Here is a 22,241-nt window from a genome sequence, read left to right on the forward strand (position 1 = left end):
TACTTACTCATCTTCAGATACCTACTCAGTTACACTCTTGCTATCATCATTGGGAACTCCATAGCTTCTAAGTATATTCATTTACCATAATCGATGACCTCGCTCGTAACAAACACTGTTCCCTGGCACGAGGGCGAGGAGAGATTACACCACTGGCTTCGAGTCCCGCACGGCGACAACCCGGGTGTGCCGTACTTGAGCACTAGAGCTGCATTTCTTGTTCAACAATGCCCGCTGGTTGCCTTGGGTACATTAGATTCCCAAGGCCGGCCATGGTCAACAATATGGGGCGGCAAAGTGGGCTTTGCAAAGCCAGTTGCCGAATCCTTAATTGATCTTCGGACACAAGTGGACAGCAAATACGACCCCGTTGTACAGGCTTTGCTGACCGGCAATAAAACTGATGCATATACAGGAAAGATGGTCTCAGGGCTGGCAATAGACCTGGAGAACCGCCGGAGAGTGAAGCTGTATGGCAGGATGGTGGCAGGCTCGTTGTCTGACAGGGACGCTGGACAGGCACAGTTGGTTGTCCACATCGAAGAGAGCCTGGGGAACTGCCCAAAGTACATGAACAAGAAGCATATCGTACCAGCACAACCTGGTTCTAAGTTGATCTCCGACTCGCCACAATTGAATTCTACTGCAGTTGAGCTGCTCTCTCGTGCAGATACTATGTTTATATCCTCATCTCATGGCTCATCAACCATGGATACGAACACCCGCGGTGGTCCACCAGGATTTATGCGTGTTGAGTCCAACAATGCTAGCGGTGCTGTTGTTGTTTATCCCGAGTACTCGGGGAATAGACTCTATCAAACTCTGGGGAATCTACAAACGACCCCGCTGGCTGGTTTCGTCGTTCCCGATTTTGATAGCGGCAACGTCCTTTACTTCACCGGCTCGACCGAAATACTAGCCGGGAAAGAGGCAGATGCCATCCTCCCAAGATCGAATCTCGCCGTGCGAGTGACCATTGCTGCTGCAATATTTGTTGAAAATGGGTTGGGCTTTCGCGGTGAGGCCGGAGATCCTTCTCCATACAACCCCAGCGTGCGATACCTCGCCCATGAGAAACAAATCCCTGGTGCCAAAGAAGATAGTGGTTCAGATTCTATGGCAACATTAATAAAGAAAGAAGAAATCACACCATCTATCCAACGATATCGGTTTCGCATCTCCAGCCGCAAACCAATTTCATGGAGTGCGGGACAGTATGTTACACTGTCATTTGAAGATGAGCTGAATATGGGCTATAGCCACATGCGAGATGACGATCCAACCAGTCTCAATGATGACTATGTTCGAACTTTTACCGTGTCTTCGTACCCCGGTCGCAATATACCTGCTGATCAATTCGAGATCATGGTCCGACAACATGGTCCCGTCACTAGATATCTCTCCCGAGTAAATGAGCGAGCTGGCCTAGAAGTACCACTCAAGGGATTCGGGGGAAGCTTCCATGTGTCTGGAAAATCCATCGCCCCCTACGTGGCGGGCGGCATTGGCATCACGCCCCTTCTCGCACAGCTTCCAGAGTTGGATATCTCCCAGCTGCGATTATTCTGGTCAATTTCGATCAATGACTTAGGGCTGGTTCATGATGTTTTCCAGCGGTGGCCTCAGTTGCCCCTGTCAACGACTTTGTTTATCACCAATATGGAGCTCGATGGAGCCGATCGGCGGATGCGGGACATTCAGTCGTCCGGGGTGCGAATGATACGACGAAGAATGCAGGCCGAGGACCTAGACCTTGCTCTAGCAGATGTTTGGTATCTCTGTGCGGGTGTTGCTTTGAAGCGGATGGTTCTAAATTGGCTGGTAGGAAAAACAGTGGTTTATGAGGATTTCAACTATTGAGGAAATAAGGATATTGAACTTGATAATATTCTGACGTTCTCTTACGTTTGCAATATCCCCATAATTTAATATCCAACTCCCATATTTGAAACAATTTCGCGATGTATCCAAACTGCGCCCTACTGCGCCGATAAAAATAGCTCCATGACGCACGTCCTAACGTGTCAAGTGGAGTGCCGATCAAGATGGGCTGTAGGGGCTTCTCAGACTGATTTCTTTCTTCCATCTTCACATCTTCACATTTCGCCATGCGATCAGCCTCCGTTAAGCCCTCGGTATACCCGCCGCTGCCATTTCATCTCATCCGCTTCCTGATATTCCTCTCCTCAACCGTGGTAGGCGTGATCTTGGCGGTGTTTACCTACCACCTCCACGCCGATGGCTTCAAACTACCATATGCATTCATCGTGGTAAATAAACATAAAGACCCATCTTGTCTCTTACCAGAAAATACTAAGACAAACAACAGCTCTTCGTCTCAGCAGGCCTCTCCATCTTCAACATCCTCCTAACCTCAGTAATCCACTGCAGCTGCGGCCTATCAACAAAACTCTCCATATCCGTCAACATCCTCCTAACAATCCTCTGGGCCCTATCCCTAGGCCTCCTAACCTGGAGCCTAGCAAGCACAATAACAACATCCTGCATAGCAGACTACTGGGGCAACTCGACCGGCATCGCCGTGTGCAGAAGCTACAAAGCCCTCTTCACATTCAATATCACCGGCCTGGTCAGCTATATCGCCGCGGTCTGGTTAGACGTGGTCGTGCGCCGTCGCCAGACCCGTCTTGGCGTCTACGACCCCATGGGATCCCATCCAGGCCTCGATAACTCGGGCGCCTTCGATGTGAAGATGGATGACCGCCACAGCGAGTCCACACCCGCCTTGCACGATTATGATAACGTCCCCCCCGCGATGTCCGGTGCCTACCCCCAGGCACATGCGCAAGTGCCGCCCGTTTATGAGCGCAATTTGGAATATGCTCATGCGGGTGATGCGCAGAATTATTATGAAACTGCGCCTGGGATGAGTCACCGTAGTGCGCCCAGAGTGCGATTTAGTGCTTATGAGCAGGATGGTCATCAGAGGCCTGCGGAGCATACTGGGTATGACCCTGCTATGTATCGCTGAGTGGGCTTTCTGGTACTTTGGTTTTCGTTCTTGCTCTTTTTCTTTGCTTTGATCATAGCAAGCGAGATTTTGTGATATTAATCTGGAGGTGCATCCCAAGGTGTATATTCGGGTATTTTGGGTTGATAACACGGAATTTGCGTGATGGCGTTTCGAGGAACAATTACTGGGATATATGTTTATACATGTGAAATCAAACCTACGGGCATAGCAGAAAAGTAATGCGAGAAATCCAACGACTGTTTTATTTTGGGTTTGCTCCAGATAGATTAAAACAAAAAGATCCTTGGATCGGCTGCGCTCAAGAAGCAAATAACCATCCAACCATAAGATAAGATGAAATGAGACAAACCCGCCAATGAAGTCGTATCAACGAAAAGATCAGAGCAGTAAATTTCGACCAAAGATGACCAAAACTCAGTTTACATAATGACCTCGTTGCACACATCCTATAGAGAACGTTAGTCAATGGCATATAGAAAACGAATGGGAAATAAAACATACCCGCTTGAGCTCTTTGTAAGGCAAGCACACGCAGTTCTGCACACGGACCTCATCGCCAACAGCACATTCCTTGCCAAGAATGGTGATGCTCTGCACCTTGATACCTTGCTTGACAATGCTGGTAGAGTGGCTGGCCACGGGGATGGGTGTGCCCTCCACGCGAGCCCAGGCACCGACACGGCTGCTCCAGCCGATGATGGAGTGCATGACGCAGGCATCGTGACGAATCTCAGTGTCCTCAAGGACGATCGAGTCCTTGATACGGGCACCAGCACCTACGACAACACGCGGGCCGATCGAGACGTTAGGACCGAGCTTAGCGGTAGGGTCGATGGTGGCAGTGGGGTGGATGTAGACGGGAGGCACAATGGTGGCGGAGGGGGCAGTGAGTTCAGGAGACTCAGCCTGGAATGCCTTTTGGAGGTACAGGGCGTTAGCAGGCACGGCTGAGCCGGCGGACTTGATCTGGCGCCAGAAGTCCTTGGTTTCGTGGACGAAGAAGCGGTTGCTGTCAGCCAGATCGGAGAGGATGTCTTGCTCCAGACGGAGGACCTCGCTCTTCTCGGCATCTTCGTCGTCGCCGGCGGCAACGAAGGAGGACTCCAGGTTATCGGAGGAGGGGTACGAGAGGAAGCGGGCGCGGGTGGTGCGGCGCTTGATGGCGCTGCGGATGGCGGGGAAGATGCACTCGGTGGCGAAGAGGTAGACACCGCAGTTGATCAGGTTGGAGATGTGTGATTCGGGTTTCTCGACGTAGTGCAGCACACGCTTGGTGTGCGAGTCGGACACGATGCATCCGAAGTTCGAGGCGGATTCGTTTGACACCCGTGTACCCAGGATCACGGCCTCTGCGTCCTTCTCCTCGAATAGCCGCATCATCTCGCCCAGCGGGAATGAGCAGCAGACATCGGCGTTCAGCACGAGCAGACGCTCGGGCTTGCCCTTGAGGATCGCATCACGGAAATGGTACAGCCCACCAGCAGTGCCCAGCGCTGTGTACTCTCGTAGGTAGAGAATGCGGAACTGGGGGAATTCCTTCGAGGCATCCTTGATGAAATCACGGAACACGCTCTCGTCATAGTATCCGACCAACATTACTTCGCGGACATCGGGAACCTTGGCCACCGCCTTAAGGCAGTGGTGGATGATGGGGTGGCCGGCGACTTCGAATAGGGGCTATTGGAATTGTGGTGTCAATTTTTGTCCAGCGCAGATCCCCACGGATAATAAAATGAGATGCAGATGCATACCTTCGGCACATCGAGCGACAATGGGCGGAACCGAGTGCCTCTTGAGGGGCCTCCGACCTGTGAACAAGGTGTCAGTTATGGTTTATTGCGTTGAGTTTCGTCACTCACCAAGATTACGGCCTTGGTGGAAGCCTGAGTATTGTGGTTTTCACGCATTGGTATATGAAGCATAACGGTATGCAAGGAGATGTGAGGACTAGAATAGAATTATAGGAAAGGCCACAGAGACCCCCAGAGCTCCCAAAAACGCCAAGACGACGCTTTCGGTGGGGCACCTGACAACATTTTACTCCTTTTGGACTCACACATTTCAATGCTCTGTTGATTTATCTGATTTACATGTTATTTCTGAACAATTTTGTCATATATATACCTATAGATATATAGGTACCCCTTGCCAATGTCTATTTCTTGTAATCTCTGGTCATCTCGATAGTTATACTGGTCTGATAACCTTCCTCTCAATGACGTACCCGCCATGGGCAATGTGTCCTATCTGCAAGGGCTTTGGTCAAGAGTAAGAGTCAATAGCATTTAATCTTATAGAAAAAAATAAACCATTGACTGGAGCTTACATGTTGACCCCTCATTTGTATTTATGCATAGATGATAGACATTTTTTTAACTGCTCATCAAACTGCCGCTGAACACTCGAACTTTCAAAGGTTTTGCTTTTCCGCTTCTGAATTCTGTATTCATGAACTGACTAGTCAAGTTCCCTGTGCTTGTGACGCAGCCCGCTGTTGCTGCTGTTGCTGGCCGCCATCCCGCTCACGTCGCATGACCTCGGCGACCCACGCTTTAGCTGTCTTTTCTAGCCCAGGGCCATACTGCTGCGCAATATTAGGAGGGTACTGGTCTGGTGGGCCGTAATCGTCCATGTAACGTGCCGACATATCATGTCGCATGCGAAGTAGTCGTTGTTGGTAGAGCTGAGTGTATCTCTGTGCCTGGTTCATGGGCTGTCCGTTCCTCATTTGCTGCTTTGACTGGTCTGTGGGCAGCTGAACATTCTCGGGAGGAGAATGGCGGTTTACGCAATTGTGATTGCGAAACTTTCCTGGCTGCAAAAACTCTTGCTGACAAGCACTACATTGAAGAACTGGCCTTCCCCGTTTCAAAGGAAAACTGTGCTCGCCTCGAAGGGCTGTTTCATGTGTCTGTGCAACATGTTTCCGTAGCTCAGCCTTTGAAAGGAACCCAAGAGCCGTTCTTAAACATCCAGGATAGGAGCAGCAATACGGGCGAGTATGCTTTTGGATGTGTGCCTCTCTTTCCTTGGGAGACTGGAAGCCGCGGTGAAAATACTCACAGCTCATCCGAGGACACTTGTACACCTCATCTCCATAGAAGAATTTGAACATGTTCTGATCGTAATCATTCCATGAATCTAGCAAACTTGATGCAGCGTGTTCAAGAGTCCCTCGAACTCGTGTGACAATATCAGGAATATCGAGCGCGTCATTTAGGGCTGCATCTTCTCCGTAAGACTGGATTTGGTTTTGCGTAGATATAAAAGCCCGACATAATTTTTCAAAATATCCCCAAGATGTCCAAGTGTTGTTTCCCTGGAGCTGATCGAGCATTTGATTTGTGCGGGGTTGAGTTTCAATGGTTTCCTTAGGTTCCCGGTAGTGCGAATCCAAAAACCTTTCAAGGACACAAATTATAGCATGGACGGCTGCCCCATCGACACGGCCTGCTAGAGAAGCTTCAAGATGACCTGACCAATAACAAGCTGCATAGTCAAGGAAAGCATAATATCCAATTTTCAGCAGATCGTCCACCGAAGAGTCCGTGAGGAGCATGTCAAATCCAGGAAGAGCCAAATAACCTAAACAAAGAGATGCCATTTTCAGCTCTTCTTGCATGACGTTTACTACGCCATGATTAATTAAATAGCTATGGGATGGTCATTAGAATATACGATATCAAGGGGTTAGAGAGGATAACGGGAAACCTACAACTTGGCGGTCGTATGGACAAGCTCAAGGGAGCCATCGCTTCTTGCTTCAACAAGCGAACCACATAGATCCTTTGAGTTCAGTATCCACTGCCGGCCATGGAAATCTACAGTCTCATCTTCAAGATCGATTGAGACTGCAGCTTGGATTTCACGCCATTTTAACTGGCGCTTGGCACATACCAGCCATGCCAATAGCTGGATTGCTTCAGCTCGTGAAGTCTGATCTAGAGTAGTACTCAAGATGCGAGAATAACTGCGCAATAGGTCAAAATTTTGTTCTTCTAGCACATTATTGATCAACATCAATTTACTCACGCTTCTTCGAGGCCGTTGGGTATACCCTGTCGTTGATCATTTCAGATAATCTATCCCGTGAAATTTGAGAGAATAAGATTGGCATCACAAGCTTTGCAAACAGAAACATTCCTAGTACAAGCAGCCAGAGGTTACTATAAAGTGTTGTAGAAATTGTCCTTGTGAGGTTGAAACTTACCTTGTGCTTTCTCCACCACAAGATCGATCATGCTTCTCATGACTTCATCGGTGATATAGAACTTGTTCTGAATTTTCAAGGCCCACGAGGACACAAAAGCAACGATGTCAAGGCGGTTGTGGGATGAGGTTATGGCAATTGTGGGAAGATCACGCAAAAGCTTTGATGTGACCGCATCGCGTTGTGAAATCAAGACACATCGGGTGGGACATGCTCCATTGTGAGGTATCTCAATTAGAGAGCGTAAGAATAAAATAATTTTCTTCTCCTCTGTCTGGGAACATTCGTCAATACCGTCAATTATCATATAAAGTCCATGGCAGTTTTTGAGCAGTGTTTCTAGCAAGTCCTTTGCTAAGACTTCTGAGGAAAGAATCTGCTCGCCTCTGGAGCACATTTTCTCGTGTACGTAGGGCAACAGGTCCATATCGGTTTGTAGCAGCTGAGAGATTAGACTTCTTGCTAACGCAATGAACGTGTTTCTTTCTTTATCGCCGTGTCTGCAATAAAACCAAACCGTAGTTTGAGAAGTCTCTTCTCGGCATTTCTCAATGATCAATGAGGCGAGTACAGATTTGCCTGCCCAGGTGTAGTTCAGACCTTAATTAGTAAGAGTACTATGGTTTCAGAAATTTTCATTAAAACTCATTCAGACTTACCAGCACCTGGAATACCATTTAGCCAAAGGAGCGGGGTCGAAGCATTCAAATCTTGCCAAATTTGAAACAGATCATGACAAAACAGCCAATTACCGGCTTCTTGGTTACTAGATCGAATGCGCGCAAGAGTTTCCTGGTCAGTTTCGATATCGGCACTTCCAAGCCAACATTGGACTGCCCGATGATTTATTATTTTTTCATGTTCTCTTTGCGTTTTGAACTCTTCTAATGTTTTGTTTCCAGTGGAAATTACGAGCTCCAGCTGCGAGAATGTCACCCGCCCTTCTAAAAGCTGTTTGTGTCGATTCAGATTGGCCACTATCGGTTCAAAGCGTGATTTGTAGGTTGGCCAAGTTGCCTGGAAGATCTGCCGCCACACTGGCAAGAAGAGTCAATATGAATTTCGAGTTCAAACAAAGATGCAGCAACTCACTCGGCTTTCTGAAATAGCGGAGTGCATTCTCGTGAAATTCAAGGATGTCGAAATAGAAGACTCCAATGCTTGATACACGTAAGGAGTGCTACCCAAAATACCCTCACACTTGTTGAGTAGTGGCAGGCTTTCTCCAATAAGCTCGTACGTCTCAATTAGTTTGTTGAATGCTTCCGTGAAGTTACTAGCAACCTAGTCGCATCTGTTAGATAGGACTTTCATTGCATAGCCCATTTGAGAAGTCGAGTGACTTTCTCACCTGTAAAAGAAACTTCATCGGCCCCTTGAGATAGTTAGTAATTGAAATAAGACACTAATCATTTGGGACGGAAGAGAAGTACGATACCCAAACAAATGCTAAAAGGTCTGCGATATTGAGGAACACCTCAACAACCTTTCCGTACTGTTCCATACCTTCAAGAAAGCGGCTTAGACGTCGCATATTCTGCATGCGCCTTTCCGATGCTTGTTTATTCTGAACGACAGATATTGCGTGCTTTAAGTCTTTTAGCCTTGTCATCTCAAACTCGGAAACCATATTTGGATCAAGTTTGCTTTTGAAAGAAGCCAACACATGCTGGAAAGAAGAAATGCCAGTTGCCGCCATCGATTTGTATATTCTACCTTGATCATTGACAGCATGTGAGTTTGAATAAAGGCGTCTGAGATATTCTTGAAGCCCACGTGATTAGTAGTCGGGCACTAATATGTGGCTGAGCAGGTGTCAAGTGGCGGTAATTGAAAATCTTGGGAAGATATGAACAGTTTTACTGGCAATGATCGCCAATCAGACCAGATTAGAAGTGATTGGCTTCCTTTCCCCGTAGAACTGATATCAATATTCTTTATAAGGATGAGGAATTCTTCTACTGGGGTCAGATTGTGTGGGGTAAGATATCATACAACATACCTATGTAGGTCTGTCTCGTTAGTTTTCTTTCTTTTTCTTTCCTCGTCCTAGCCAATACAACAAACATACTAGCTTAGTGCTCCGCATTGTTTCTCTTCGAACCCTTTAGGTTTAGGTCGAAGAGAAATATTTTGCGGTGCCTGCGCCTCAATCTCTGGGCACAGCACTAGCACAGCCTCTAACACTTGACTCAAGCATAATATGACCCCCCTGCCCAGGTGTCTGGCTTTAATGTATCTTCTGCTGGAATTTGATTCAATATTGCTGTAACGTGGATTTTGTTCCACATCAAACGCTAAATATGCCAAATCATCAAGCTTCCAAATCCAACAAAAGACAGATAGCCAGAAATGAGCAGCATGAAAGCGATAGATTTGAGCCTCGCTCCAAAAAGCCGCGCCCGAGCCGAGGCAGTGAACTCGAGTCCAAACTTCAGAACGAATCCACCTCCCCGGTAGAGCAACCTCTGGAAGATAGAAGCAAACTCAACCGCGAAGAGGTCTGCTACGGCTCAGTATGCTTCAGGTACCTTGCATCCTACAAATAACGGCTGACTCGGCATAGATTCGGAATATTGATGTCGAAATTTGGGGAGGACCCCCAGAGGAAATGATGTCCTCTTGCTCGGGACAAAACTACGGCCAATATTTCCATGTCATCGAAGTACTCCCGGGCTCTGAGTGTTTTGTGGCTTGCGTACCATCGACGGATGAAATAATCGGCTTCGTAAATCTGGAAGTTTCTCGCATTCTGAGAGATCTCCAGTGTATTGGCGAGATACGCTTTGAGATTGCCCTCACCAGCTTAGAGTGGAAGGCCCTGACAGAATCGGGCTACAAGAAGTCCTCGAGCAAGACAGTGGAAATCTCCATTTTCGGAAGTCTCACTCACTTTGACAGTGTGGGCGTATGCTTATCTACAGCGGGGCTGTTTCTTCAAAGCCCAATATTTGACAATGGCATTCCCCATCATAACCCACACATGATCTCTTTTTCAGATATCTCTGATGTGGAAATGGAAACCGAAGCTACTCATATGGAAAATACCACGCTGATCACATTTCGACAAAGGCGAATTTATCCGATAGCCATTCTCAAACAGAAGAGTTGTTGAACATCCTGGACAATCTTGCCGAACATGAGCACCTCCGTCCCGTTGAACCCGACAAGCGACTGAGTGTCTCACTTCTTCGGTGTGTAAATATTATCTTTGTAGAAAAACGCTACTAATCTTCCCAATCAGTCACCAAAGAGAAGGTGTAGATTTCATGGTCCGCCGAGAAACAGGTCAATCTATATGTTCAATGTCTCTCTGGAATCTCGAGATTGATGACCCTGCGGACCCTTGGTAGGTTAAACAAAGCTAAGATATTACGGAATTTCAACCCATATGATATGTATTGATCAAATCTTGTCCTAGTTATCGACATGCTATAACAGGATCAAAGATGTCAGAGCTACCAACTGGACCCTTTGGGGGTATCATTGCGGATGAAATGGGGTTGGGAAAGACATTGACAACGTTGGGGACAATTATTTCCACTCTCAGCCATGCTGAGGCTTCAATGGTGTCAAAGGAAGAGTTTCCCAAGTCGCCAGCAAAACAAAAGTCCATGGCAACATTGATTATAGTCCCTTCCGAAGGTGAAATCGCGAATAAACATACAAATCATCTAGTTTTATGCTGACTTTCAAAGCACTTATGAATCAATGGCTTAATGAGATCAAAGAGTGAGTTTCCTTCATCGTCTTTTCTATAGCCACTAACAACGAGATTGCCCTTACAGTCGAGTCGTACCGGGAACTCTGGTGGCTTGCAAATACCACGGCCAATCACGCGAATCGCAAAATCTAAGCTTTGAACACAAAGGCATAGTGCTGACAACTTACGGTACTGTGACTTCCGAGTTTCGCCTAAAAAGAGGTCTACTTCACAAAACCGACTTCTTCCGTGTTGTCCTAGATGAGGGTTTGTAGCTTCTGAACTCACTGCACTGAGGATTTTATGGGATTGATACAGCTAACAGTGATTTACAGCTCACCACATACGGTCAAGATCTGGAATTCAATACGCTGCAGTGTGTGGGATATCTGCAAATCGACGCTGGTGTCTGACGGGCACTCCAATACAAAACAAGCTAGAGGATCTGGGCGCCCTAGTATCTTTCCTTCAAGTTCCCTTACTCAGAGATAAGGAAATGTTTCGAGTACATATCGTCAACCAAGCCTATCGCAATAGCTCGACACGTTTTGATAATCTCCGTCTATTACTTGGATGTATCTGCCTTCGCAGGACTAAGAAGGTCGGCCACCTCACAGATCCGAAAGCCGAGATTCTTTACCTCAATCTCTCACCCACAGAGGCTCAAGGGTACAGAGATATCGTGGACCATCACAGAAAATCTCTGGATAAGGCTGTCAGCAGTGGCTCCTCTATAAACACCAACAATATTGTTTTCCAAGCACTAATGCAACTGAGGATCTACTGTAACAATGGAATATGTGCAAGCGAAGACTGCGAAATCCCGGGAAGTCAGGATCTTGACATGGACGAATACTTCCTTTTTCTCCGACGGAATAACGAAGCCCAGTGTGTCTCCTGCAATAAAGAAATTCAACTCCTCGGTGACATCAATGTCCCCACATCGGGAACTTTTGCACAATGCCGCCATTTGATTTGCAGTCCCTGTGTTATTATATCAAAGAGTGACCACCAGGAGATGAAATCGAGCATCATGATCTGTCCGGGATGCAAAGACGACACTTTGCTGTTCATGCCCTCCATCAATTCTTCACAACACGAAGACCGACCAACAGCTCTTGCCTCAGAGAGAATTCTAGATTCGATGAACGTCGCAGAACCATTATATTCTACCAAGCTTCATGCTCTGCTAAACAAAATTATGGAGCAACCTCCACAAGAAAAATGGTAATCTTAATATTGACCAACATGAAATCGGAATATAGTCTCACATCCTCCCTAGTATCGTGTTCTCGGCCTGGACAAAGAGCTTGGACCTTACCGCTACAATGTTACGAGATAATCAAATTGGCTATACCCGAGTTGATGGCTCAATTTCAAGCTCTGAGCGTCGAAGAGCTCTCGCTATGTTCAATACCGACTCTCAAGTGAACGTATTACTCATAACTGTCGGTACAGGAGCTGTTAGGTAAGTAGATTAAAATATAGTTGCTCAGTTGGAATTCATAGCTGTACCGAAGAGAATACTGACATGTACAGATTAAACCTCACGAGTGCAACCAGGGTACACATAATGGAGCCACAATGGAATCCTATGATTGAGCGGCAAGCAATCGGCGGAGTGGTTCGTCTTGGGCAGACCAAGGATTTGACTATAACTCGGTATATTATGAGGGGGACAGTTGAAGAGGTATGTCTTGACCCTGTGCCGGACACATGAAAGTATGGATAACTTACTCGATGAACGAAAGTATGTCGTTTCTAGTCAGAATAATAAGGTAAAGGTGGCTATGGAAGGCTTTGAGCAGATGAGCTGTGGTAATACAGCGAAGCAGAAATCAGGTTCTTGAGGTAGACCGACCCTCTGGGTTCACATTGAGGATCGCTGCCCGTAAAGCTATTTCACCCCATAAAGCGCTTGGTTATCGTACAAGAAGTTAGCAAACCTGTTATTTTTATTGACTAGACTGTGAGCTTTAGAAACAGATGCATATTTTTCTTCAACGATGTGATTCAAATGTCAATCAAAGTAGTGGGTATACTTCAGAGCTAACCTTGGAAGTAACAAAAACCACAAAGCGAGAGATTATAGAGAAACATAGGAGAATTTTAGAGGCATTACTTCATCGGGCATTTCGCAACTTAGACCTATGTCCACAGCCCTAGATCTAACTGAGCTCCATGCCCATTACCTAGTAGCTGCGACAGCTTAATAGCTCTAGTGGTTCAAAATACTCAGACTACGCTCTGTGTTGGATTGAGATCCTGTGAGCACAGCACAGTACCCCCATCACATCTATTTCCTAATATTGCACCCGTCATACAGTATGCTTGAGCCCATTCCCGTGGTCCATTGTGCTCTGGCGCGTTCGACTGAGAAATTGGTCTTTGGTTTTGCCCTCTAACTTCAAAGACAAAGGACGATACAAGAAACAGACACGAAGAAGGTACCAAGAAGCGTCTCGGAAGGATTTGTATTAGAATCCCCAACCATGTGTACTACCCAGAGGCCACTAATAGGAGAATATACTCTAATCAATTTTAAACTTGCGGTTCTCATGACGAAGAATTACGCATCTGACAGAAACCTGTGATCTTTGTAGAATATACAACACTGACAGAGGTTACATGACTTCTGTTGATTGCTCCCAGCATCTGTAGTTGTCCACTGTAGATAGCTTCCTTTCTTTCTTCACGTATCTTACAGATTCTCCAGAGGACTCTTATAGTTAGACTGCGACATCGCCTATAGACGGGCTGGTGGTAGACTTCGGCACAACCCACTCCAACGCGAACGCAACCCAACCCAACCCAAAATGCTATAACCCAAAACCTATTGGGTAACTTATTGGGGCCCCAATATAGTGTAAACTAGATAAACAGACTCCTAGCATATAACTATGTAAATAATTAATATATTTTTGGCTTGTAATATTGAGTATTTTGCTTACAGCGCTCTTCTAGAATAAATTGAGAATAAATTGAATCAGGATATATTTCTCTAATATTGCTTGAAATCATTATCTGCTCGGCTCTTATGTTTCCTCCTTAAGGCCTATATCTGAGTAGTAGTCCCTAGTAACCGTAGCTCTGTTACCTCGATATGTATATCTATCAAAGAAGGAGATATCTGTCGCGGTCTATTCCAAGGTTATCTACTCTAGGCCTCTGCAAAGCCCACAAAGCCCAAAGCCCAGCCCAGCCTAGTCCACTAATGGGTTGGGCTTTGGGCCCATCCTTCGGGCCGATCGATGGGTTATGGGCTTATACCTTGAGCCCATAGGGCCCATTTAGGCCCACACTGGGCCCCCATTATTTATCAATCAATACAAACATGCCAATCTATTGCAACTGCATAATTGATACATTTTTTGCTGGTTTTTTTAGGTATTGAAATTACTATCTAGGCTGTATAGTATAAACATTTTGAAGCTATACGTTAATCATTATGTGTATTCTTCCTCTTCTTCACCTTCTTGTTCATTTACTCCCTTTACAAATTTACAAGTAAAGTTATAGAAAGAAATAGTTAATTCGAGTGATTTGATTTGATTAATAAGATACTAGAATTAGTGTTATATTTATAAGATTCCTACTTACCATAATAATTAAATGTTACTGAGTATACAGGTTGGAACATGCGTAAAATACAGTCATCAATCAGCTACTCTATGTATGCCAAGATGATATTTATGCAGCGAAATGGGCCGTGGGTTGGGCCCTCGAAGCCCGGCCCAACCCATTTATGGGCTTTGCAGGGGCCTAAGATTCTACTCCCTCCTCCTCTTTATTGTTACTAATTAGGTTAAGCTCGTATTATCTATATAATTATCGTTCTGCTCCTTTGCCGACTCGATCTCAGCTAATATAAATAACTGCTAGAGTTGCCTTGCCTTAGTATCCTTGACATTGAATCTTATTGTATATAGAAACAATTAGACTGCGACATCGCCCATGGACGGGCTGGTGGGCATTGCCTATAGGCCTTTTTAATAAGCAGAATTCTTTAACCTTGTGACTTATATTATTTGTGAGAATGATTCCGGGCTCATAACTGACGGAAAATATAGAGTAAAGCAAGGTATGGTAGGTAAATCAATGTGTAGAACTGTAATAAAACATAAAATCCGGTTTTTGAACAATTTGTGCGGAACTTGCTGACTAACTGTGAATTCAACTTTTGTATGGATGGATGGTCCACGGTTATGCCGGGTTATTGGTTGCCACATGATCTTCCCGGCTGTTTTCACCCAGTATTGCATGCAGTATTTCCGACACTTTTTCTTCAAGTAGTCTTGACACACTACAAAGTACTTTGTACAGACAATACATTGTGTTCCCTTCAGTTCTATACCATGCACCAATTGTATCTTACTTGGTTGACAGGCTTTGCACCTGAGACCAGTATACCTTCACAGTTTCTAATTCTTATACAATACCTACAGGTATATACAGACTTGTTTCTCAACCGAGCTGGCTGTGGTATTGACCGACGCACGGATAAGTGGGCCACACGGGCAAGGCTACGGGTAAGCTCCGGCCCACCATGCATGGCCTGGAGCTCCCCACCCAACGCGGGTGTTAATCTTTTCAAGGTACATAATTACAGGTAACTTTGGTCAGGAATACATGATTTTTCAGGAATAATTATTTCCATATGGACTGGTACTTGTCTCATTGGACTGTACTGTGAAACCGGATGATTGAAATGAGTATGAAAATCAGTTAAAAGTGTCTTCAAGGTTATAGTATATAGCTGTATTTTACGACATGATTCTTCTGGGCCAAGATCATAACACAAGGTACAGTGACTACGCATAAGTCTTCACACCCATGGCCCCACATAGAGTAGTTGCATAATATTCTGCCGGCATAATTATCCACCCAAGATTCACTAGGTAGCTATTACGGCCGCCTTGTTACGCCAAAATTTGCCTTACTAAATAGAAACTAACGTCAAAATTCTGGAGGCAATTTTTAACGGGTGCTTCAGATATATTGGGAGCCTTATGGCATAACTTCTATGAGCATTTGGTAGGCGGTAGCTGATGTTTGGGCGGTGTGATAGGTGGGTCTCTAAGGGGTGTTGACGCTTTTGCGTAGTGACTGTATCTCAATGGCTAGCCCTATATAGGGATGGTGGTAATATGTATCTCCACTCTCATTCTTGACATGATCAGCTCTGTTCTCCGCCTTTGTTCGTACCGCCCAGCCCCTCACACAAGTATCATTTGGTTAGCGCGCCGTCAATCACTATTCTTTGTCAACTTCATCTTTCGACACAATAATGCCTTCAAAGGACCCTAAGCAAACAAGACCCTCGCCGAACTCTGTGTCGAAGACTTTCAAGGGGCGGCTGCATAGCTGGCTTGGTCGCAAATGGAGTCTCAAGTCGGTGTTTACTGGCGTATTGGTACTCTCCACGTGTTTTTATCTGGCTAACCCCAGTATCGAGGCGATACTGGATAATTTTCGACCCATTCGCCAGGATAGCTATTGGAAGAATTATCGAGAGGAAGTCAAGGACGTGTTTGTTACAAGCTGGGATGCATACTCTCGACATGCCTGGGGTATGTCGAGACCCTTTGTCACGTCAAATCCACCACGAGTCAAAGTTGACATTTAAATCTAGGAAAGGATGTCTATCATCCCATTGCCAAAACTGGAGACCAAATGAGTCCTAAGGGGCTCGGATGGATCATCGTCGACAGTCTTGACACATTAATGATCATGAATCTAACTTCTCAGATCTCTGGTGCTCGAGACTGGGTCAATAGGGAATTGACCTACGACCAAGATCAAGATGTCAACACTTTTGAGACTACCATTCGCATGCTAGGCGGGCTTCTGTCGGCGCACTATCTGTCCAGTCAACTTCCTGATGTTGAATCTCGCCAGGACCACGTTTACCTCCAAAAAGCGGTTGACCTGGCAGACCGACTTCTCAGCGCTTATGAGTCTCCTTCCGGAATTCCCTATGCTAGTGTGAAACTAGCTACTCGAGAAGGCATTCCATCTCATGCAGATGGCGGTGCCTCGTCGACTGCCGAAGCTACGACCCTCCAACTGGAAATGAAGTACCTTGCTCATATCACAGGCAAAGAAGTCTACTGGCGCAAGGCCGAACATGTTATGAAGGTGATCGACGACCAATGCATGCCAGATGGTTTGTTACCTATCTTTGTGCATCCTGATACAGGAAATTTCCGCTACCAGGAGATCCGTCTTGGAAGCCGCGGCGACTCTTACTACGGTATTTTCCTTCATTCCCGCTATTAGGTGAAACTAAAAATCTAATAAATCACAGAGTACTTGGTCAAGCAATATCTGCAGACCTCTGGAGATGAGAAAATCTATAGCGAGATGTGGGAAGACGCTCTGGCAGGCATCCAAAAGCATCTTGTCACTACCACCAAAAACTCTAATCTCCAATTTATTGCGGAGCTTCCAAATGGCATCGGTGGGAAGCTGTCTCCAAAAATGGACCACCTCGTGTGTTTCTTACCAGGCTCAATTGCAATTGCCGCTACCGAAGGACGAACTGAGGCCGAAGCGCGCAAGCTGCCAACCTGGAGTGCTAAAAAAGAGGAGCAGATGAAGCTAGCAAGAGAGCTCATGAAAACCTGTTGGGCGATGTATGCAGTGACAGACACCGGGTTGTCGCCCGAAATTACCTGGCTTGAGGCTGACGACGCCGATCTCCGACCCAAGCCAGGGTCAAGACCTCAGAAGAAAAGCAAGGATGACGTAGATTCGTGGAAGAAGGATCTTATTATTAAGCCTCTCGATGCTCATAATCTGCAACGCCCGGAAACTGTTGAGAGTCTCTTTTTGATGTTCCGAGTCACAGAAGATCCCATTTACCGGGAATGGGGATGGAAGATTTTTAAATCTTTCAAGCAACACATGCTTATACCTGATGGCGAAGCGTATAGCTCCTTGAGTGATGTCACCAAGGTTCCTGCGCCCTATCGTGATAATATGGAAAGTTTTTGGCTGGTAAGATATTTAATCGTGTCTTCTGCTTCCACGACGACTGCTAATCCTCAAATATAGGCTGAAACCCTGAAGTATTTATACCTTCTTTTCTCACCGAGAGAGTATCTCCCACTCACTGATGTTGTCTTCAACACGGAGGCCCATGTTCTGCCTCGATTCAAGCTGTCCAAATTTCAAACCGGCTGGGAGCGAAAGAAATGTTGAAAAGGAAGCTCACAAGACCGCGGTTGCTCCCGCATACATATATTGCCATTTTTTTGTTGAGGGAGATAAAGTTTAGATTCAAGTTCCGAGTCAGAGGTATACTACACATAATAAGATACATATCCAGACAGCCTGAATCGGATGAATGGAGATTAGAAATTAGAATTAGAATCCCCTTGGATGGGAGCATACTTTGCATCCTCTACTGGGACTACTGCATATCGCGTCGATATTTGGTGAAACATTTCGAGAGCGGCGTCAATGTCGTTGTTAGAGGAACATAAGATGTGACAGTGCCACTATTCGTCTCCGCTGGGTAGAGTACTGCCGAGTCTGACATAGAAAACGCCACTGGAATGTGAAGGCTTGTTAAACCCCGCCGTTAATGCGAAGATACAGTCAGGGTTATCTCCGCAAGTGAGCTATGCAGAACTTCACGAGATCGAATTCGTGGGGTGAATCCTGGGCAGGATATGCAATAATTGAACAGTCAAGAATCAGAGGGGAGGTAAGCTAATACGACCCCTGGCCGCTATACACCTGCGTACTAATACTCAAGTGGCCATCGGTATTAACTGGGTCGGTCGGCCCAACCCCTGACGATCCACACCAATTTAGATCTGTTCACAGACAAAACTGAGCTAATGCACATGCCGTTCACCACTGCGGCATAACTGACGAGTCAACGAAGACTTTCCAGGAATCAGAACGGCCCCACCTGGCCTTGATAGACGGATTCGTAGACGAGCGCTAGTTGCTGTCTATGTATAGGCCCAAATCAAACCCGATAGATGCAGTAGATATGATAACATGATACAGAGGTGCATGAACCCCCCATAGATGCAGTAGATGTGATAACATGATCCGGAGGTACATACGGAGTATAGGGGGGGGCCAAAATATTTCGTCTGACCCACTTGCTTACAATCATTCTGCCGCCTTTTCTGCCGGTTTAAAACCTCGCGAATATAGTCCGTAATGAAACTTGTAAGAGTTGCAAGGGTGGCAAGGAAAGAAGGGTCAATGGCACGAAGGAGGCTTGATTTAGATTTGGCTACGAACAGTATCAAGACTGATTATTTGTCAGTATGTATCCATCCATGGATAGCCTCCATCTCTCACCTTGTAGCACCTTTTACATAGCACACATATCACATACGTTCACATGCTTCATATTCGCACTCCGTACACTGATTCTTGGAGGACTTCAAAGAATCAGAGGCGATTTGACCAAGGTCATTCGTCTTTAATTCACCTGACTATCTTATGTGCTTCGACCTCTTTGCAAAGAAGCAGGGATACAAAGGAGAATACCCCGCTTCTTTGATAATACTTCCCTCTTTGGATACTGACCAGGTGCTTTTGCGTGATACATACCCTAGTCCTTGGATATCAATCCGGCACTAAGCCTTCTTTTAAAGATCCCCGGTACAGAAACGGCGTCTCTGGAACAACTAGGTAATCCTCAAGTATTCACTCACAATCGCACCGTTGCTGTGCTAAGTCTTACACATGCTCGGATCATATTAGTAACCTCTAAGGATGTGCTAGTTAGTACGCTAAGTAGGTCAGTTTGAAGAGCTCCTCTACTTGTAGGATGTTTGTCATAAGAGATGAAACTGAATGAAGAATAACCCGAAAGGTATCCCATGGTAACTTAGATTGGTTGATCGCGAAGAACTAAGTATATAGACTTCGGCAGAACCCATTTTGGGTTGGGCTTGGGTTAGAGTGGGTTGTGCCGAAGTCTACCTAGGGGCTGTGGGCGTTATAGACGGGCACTCGAAAATCCAAATAGCCTATCGCCCACCGTGGACGGGCGATTTCGCAGTCTAGCTGTTATATAGGGTCTGGAACTAGATTTGCTAGATGGGGTGATAGAGGTCACTTGACTTCTATTGATTGCTCCCAGTATACTCCGTATTTAGCTGTCCACTGTAGATAGCTTTCTTTCTTTCTTCACGCATCTTAGAGATTTTCCAGAGTACTCTATTCTCTATAGTAGATCTCTAGACTATCTGTCCTTAAACACACTACCGGCAATGTATATCAAAAGGCTACTGTATGATAGTCTACCCAGGAACCGAGCCTACCTACTAACGCAACCACGTAGGGAGTACAGCTGGCTGTCCCCCTACGTCGAGCACTACCGATGGCGTAAATTTTAATCTCGGGAATTATCTCTGGTGGTGCAATTTGATCTGCGCAATCCTCGTGTTATAACAGTGGGCAAGCCAATGGACGTGATATAAACAGGGATCCGGCTCATTACACACAGCCTCAGAAGTATCATGTTAAGTTGACTCTCTATCGGTTTCGGTGCTTATCATTGTCCAACCTTTGCCTTTGAGATGCGAGCTCCCCCGATTGTTAGGGCTCATATCTGTCATCGCATAGTTTCCATTACTATGACGAGGCGCATTACCGGCCGTGATCGTGACCTTGTTATCTCCATGGATCAACCCTGCCTCACCAGCGTCAACCTGTGAAAGAGCTCCAGTTCCAGACTGCGTCAGATTTGATTTTGAGAGCGAGCGAGCGGTGGAGACCAAGCCCTTGGTGAAAAATTTGATAATGGGGGCGAGAGTGGGTAGACATGCGGAAATGACGCCTGCAGCGCTCTCAACGACACACCAGGTTTGCGCGTCGGCGATGCTCCAGGGTACATCTGTGATATCGAAGATAAAGATGAGACTGAAGCGATAGATACTCGCAAACACAACACTATCAAATCTCGTTAGCACACACCCAGATATCCAGTTTCCTATCAAATTTTGCTAGGGAACTTTGCGAGGACACATGGTACATACAAACTTCCCGTCAAAAACACGCATATAATTGATATGCGCTGCCACAGACTTGCCTGCAACCCCCAAATGAGTTTTGTGGGCAGAGCCAAAATACATATGTCCAGAACAAAGTTTGGTACTCCGTTCCCGATCAGTGCGTCCTTAAGAACGATGCAGTGGCCAGGAAGCATGGGATTATAGGCCTTGGCAATTGGCCAGCACTGAAACAAGGCTAGGAAAACCATGCCTATCATCCAAGCAAGAGTAGTTCCACCAAGGATTAAACCACCGATTTTGATGAAGCGGACAGGGAAGATGCGATAGTACATGAGCAGCACAGCGAGTTTTACGATGCTGGCCGTTACAATGTAGAGCGGCTCAAAAGCGTAGATCAACTGTTGAGAAGTGTGTATTTAGCTAATGCCATTGATTGCGCTCTGAAGTTTACCAGGCGTGGGTCTATCTGTTCTTTACCTTGAAAATCATAGATTGATCATTAAGAGGGATGGTACCGGTGTGGGTGCCCATACCATAATGGATACCTTTCAATATAGTTAGCTTATATTACCATTGTAGCATGCTGGTAGATGTTTGATGGGAACTTACAAGCGAGGTTGAGTCCTGCAATAATGAACACAAAGAACTAGTATGATGTTAGATCTGATTACCACAAGTGCTGGATGCGAAGAGATCAAGGGCTACACACCAATCCCACAACCAGGGTCCAGTCATCAGCACCTAGGTCAACACGCTTCATGCGCCGAGCGACTAGTCTCAGCGCCAAAAAGACCAGAGCCAACACGGCCAGAGCAATCGTAGTGATGCTCTGCCTGGGCTGAGTACTCTCCTGCGCATTGCTGGAATCCATTATTATCGCATGGCCCGCTTGCGAAAAATAGCTGGCAATCAAGCAATAACCGTTAAAAAAGCAGGGGTAGTAGAACTAAAATAAGAAAAATTATGGTTTCTCTACTACGCCAGCAAATCGTTTAGCCCTACCTTGCCAAGGTGGGACTCGCGATCATGCAAGTATAGTGCCAAGAACTTTTTCATTGCCAATTCCCTGAATGGGTCTAGTATAGCACTATAGATGTCGATTCATGAAAATTTCCATGGAGCAGGAGGAAAAAATCGGCTAGTTCCATGGGAAATATCGATGCTTAATTCTCATTGATCGATTTGCGCCATCTCGACAACGCTACTGCGAACCGAGGACTGACACCCAGCCCACTTAATCCACGCCAAAAGAGTAGTTGATATGAATTATTCCCAAAGAAGAATAGTTTTTATCTTTATGTTCCAGGAGACAATGGAGAATTCAACGAGGAAGGCGCTAATACC

At 45.9% G+C, this 22,241-nt stretch overlaps 7 protein-coding genes across 7 annotated transcripts; 4 read left to right on the plus strand and 3 right to left on the minus strand.

Moving 5' to 3' along the window:
• Positions 1-93: 93 nt before the first annotated feature.
• On the plus strand, positions 94-1,860 carry N7479_006641 (putative oxidoreductase, FAD-binding; the record flags this gene model as incomplete). Its single annotated transcript, XM_057254335.1, has 1 exon — positions 94-1,860. One exon carries the CDS (start codon positions 94-96, stop codon positions 1,858-1,860), a length of 1,767 nt encoding a protein of 588 aa, XP_057108197.1.
• A 248-nt stretch (positions 1,861-2,108) lies between these two features.
• Positions 2,109-2,992, plus strand: N7479_006642 (uncharacterized protein; the record flags this gene model as incomplete). The annotated part of the gene is made up of 2 exons (XM_057254336.1): positions 2,109-2,270; positions 2,330-2,992. 2 exons carry the CDS (start codon positions 2,109-2,111, stop codon positions 2,990-2,992), a joined length of 825 nt encoding a protein of 274 aa, XP_057108198.1.
• A 422-nt stretch (positions 2,993-3,414) lies between these two features.
• N7479_006643 (mannose-1-phosphate guanylyltransferase) lies at positions 3,415-4,917 on the minus strand (the record flags this gene model as incomplete). The annotated part of the gene is made up of 4 exons (XM_057254337.1): positions 3,415-3,441; positions 3,497-4,672; positions 4,747-4,803; positions 4,855-4,917. The coding sequence occupies 4 exons, from the start codon at positions 4,915-4,917 to the stop codon at positions 3,415-3,417; spliced, it is 1,323 nt and encodes a 440-aa protein (XP_057108199.1).
• A 539-nt stretch (positions 4,918-5,456) lies between these two features.
• Positions 5,457-7,632, minus strand: N7479_006644 (uncharacterized protein; the record flags this gene model as incomplete). The annotated part of the gene is made up of 3 exons (XM_057254338.1): positions 5,457-6,648; positions 6,711-6,936; positions 7,206-7,632. 3 exons carry the CDS (start codon positions 7,630-7,632, stop codon positions 5,457-5,459), a joined length of 1,845 nt encoding a protein of 614 aa, XP_057108200.1.
• Positions 7,633-10,654: 3,022 nt separating this feature from the next.
• Positions 10,655-12,758, plus strand: N7479_006645 (DEAD/DEAH box helicase; the record flags this gene model as incomplete). Its single annotated transcript, XM_057254339.1, has 7 exons — positions 10,655-10,850; positions 10,904-10,937; positions 10,994-11,175; positions 11,244-12,135; positions 12,191-12,376; positions 12,448-12,598; positions 12,693-12,758. 7 exons carry the CDS (start codon positions 10,655-10,657, stop codon positions 12,756-12,758), a joined length of 1,707 nt encoding a protein of 568 aa, XP_057108201.1.
• A 3,437-nt stretch (positions 12,759-16,195) lies between these two features.
• Positions 16,196-18,111, plus strand: N7479_006646 (glycoside hydrolase family 47 protein; the record flags this gene model as incomplete). The annotated part of the gene is made up of 4 exons (XM_057254340.1): positions 16,196-16,478; positions 16,541-17,161; positions 17,216-17,907; positions 17,965-18,111. The coding sequence occupies 4 exons, from the start codon at positions 16,196-16,198 to the stop codon at positions 18,109-18,111; spliced, it is 1,743 nt and encodes a 580-aa protein (XP_057108202.1).
• Positions 18,112-20,405: 2,294 nt separating this feature from the next.
• On the minus strand, positions 20,406-21,768 carry N7479_006647 (uncharacterized protein; the record flags this gene model as incomplete). Its single annotated transcript, XM_057254341.1, has 5 exons — positions 20,406-20,835; positions 20,922-21,295; positions 21,375-21,442; positions 21,507-21,543; positions 21,607-21,768. 5 exons carry the CDS (start codon positions 21,766-21,768, stop codon positions 20,406-20,408), a joined length of 1,071 nt encoding a protein of 356 aa, XP_057108203.1.
• Between the last annotated feature and the right edge of the window lie 473 nt (positions 21,769-22,241).

The sequence above is a fragment of the Penicillium vulpinum genome (genome assembly GCF_028829585.1).
Source record: "Penicillium vulpinum strain IBT 29486 chromosome Unknown utg000003l_segment0_segment0, whole genome shotgun sequence".
NCBI classification, from domain to species: Eukaryota; Fungi; Ascomycota; class Eurotiomycetes; order Eurotiales; family Aspergillaceae; genus Penicillium; species Penicillium vulpinum.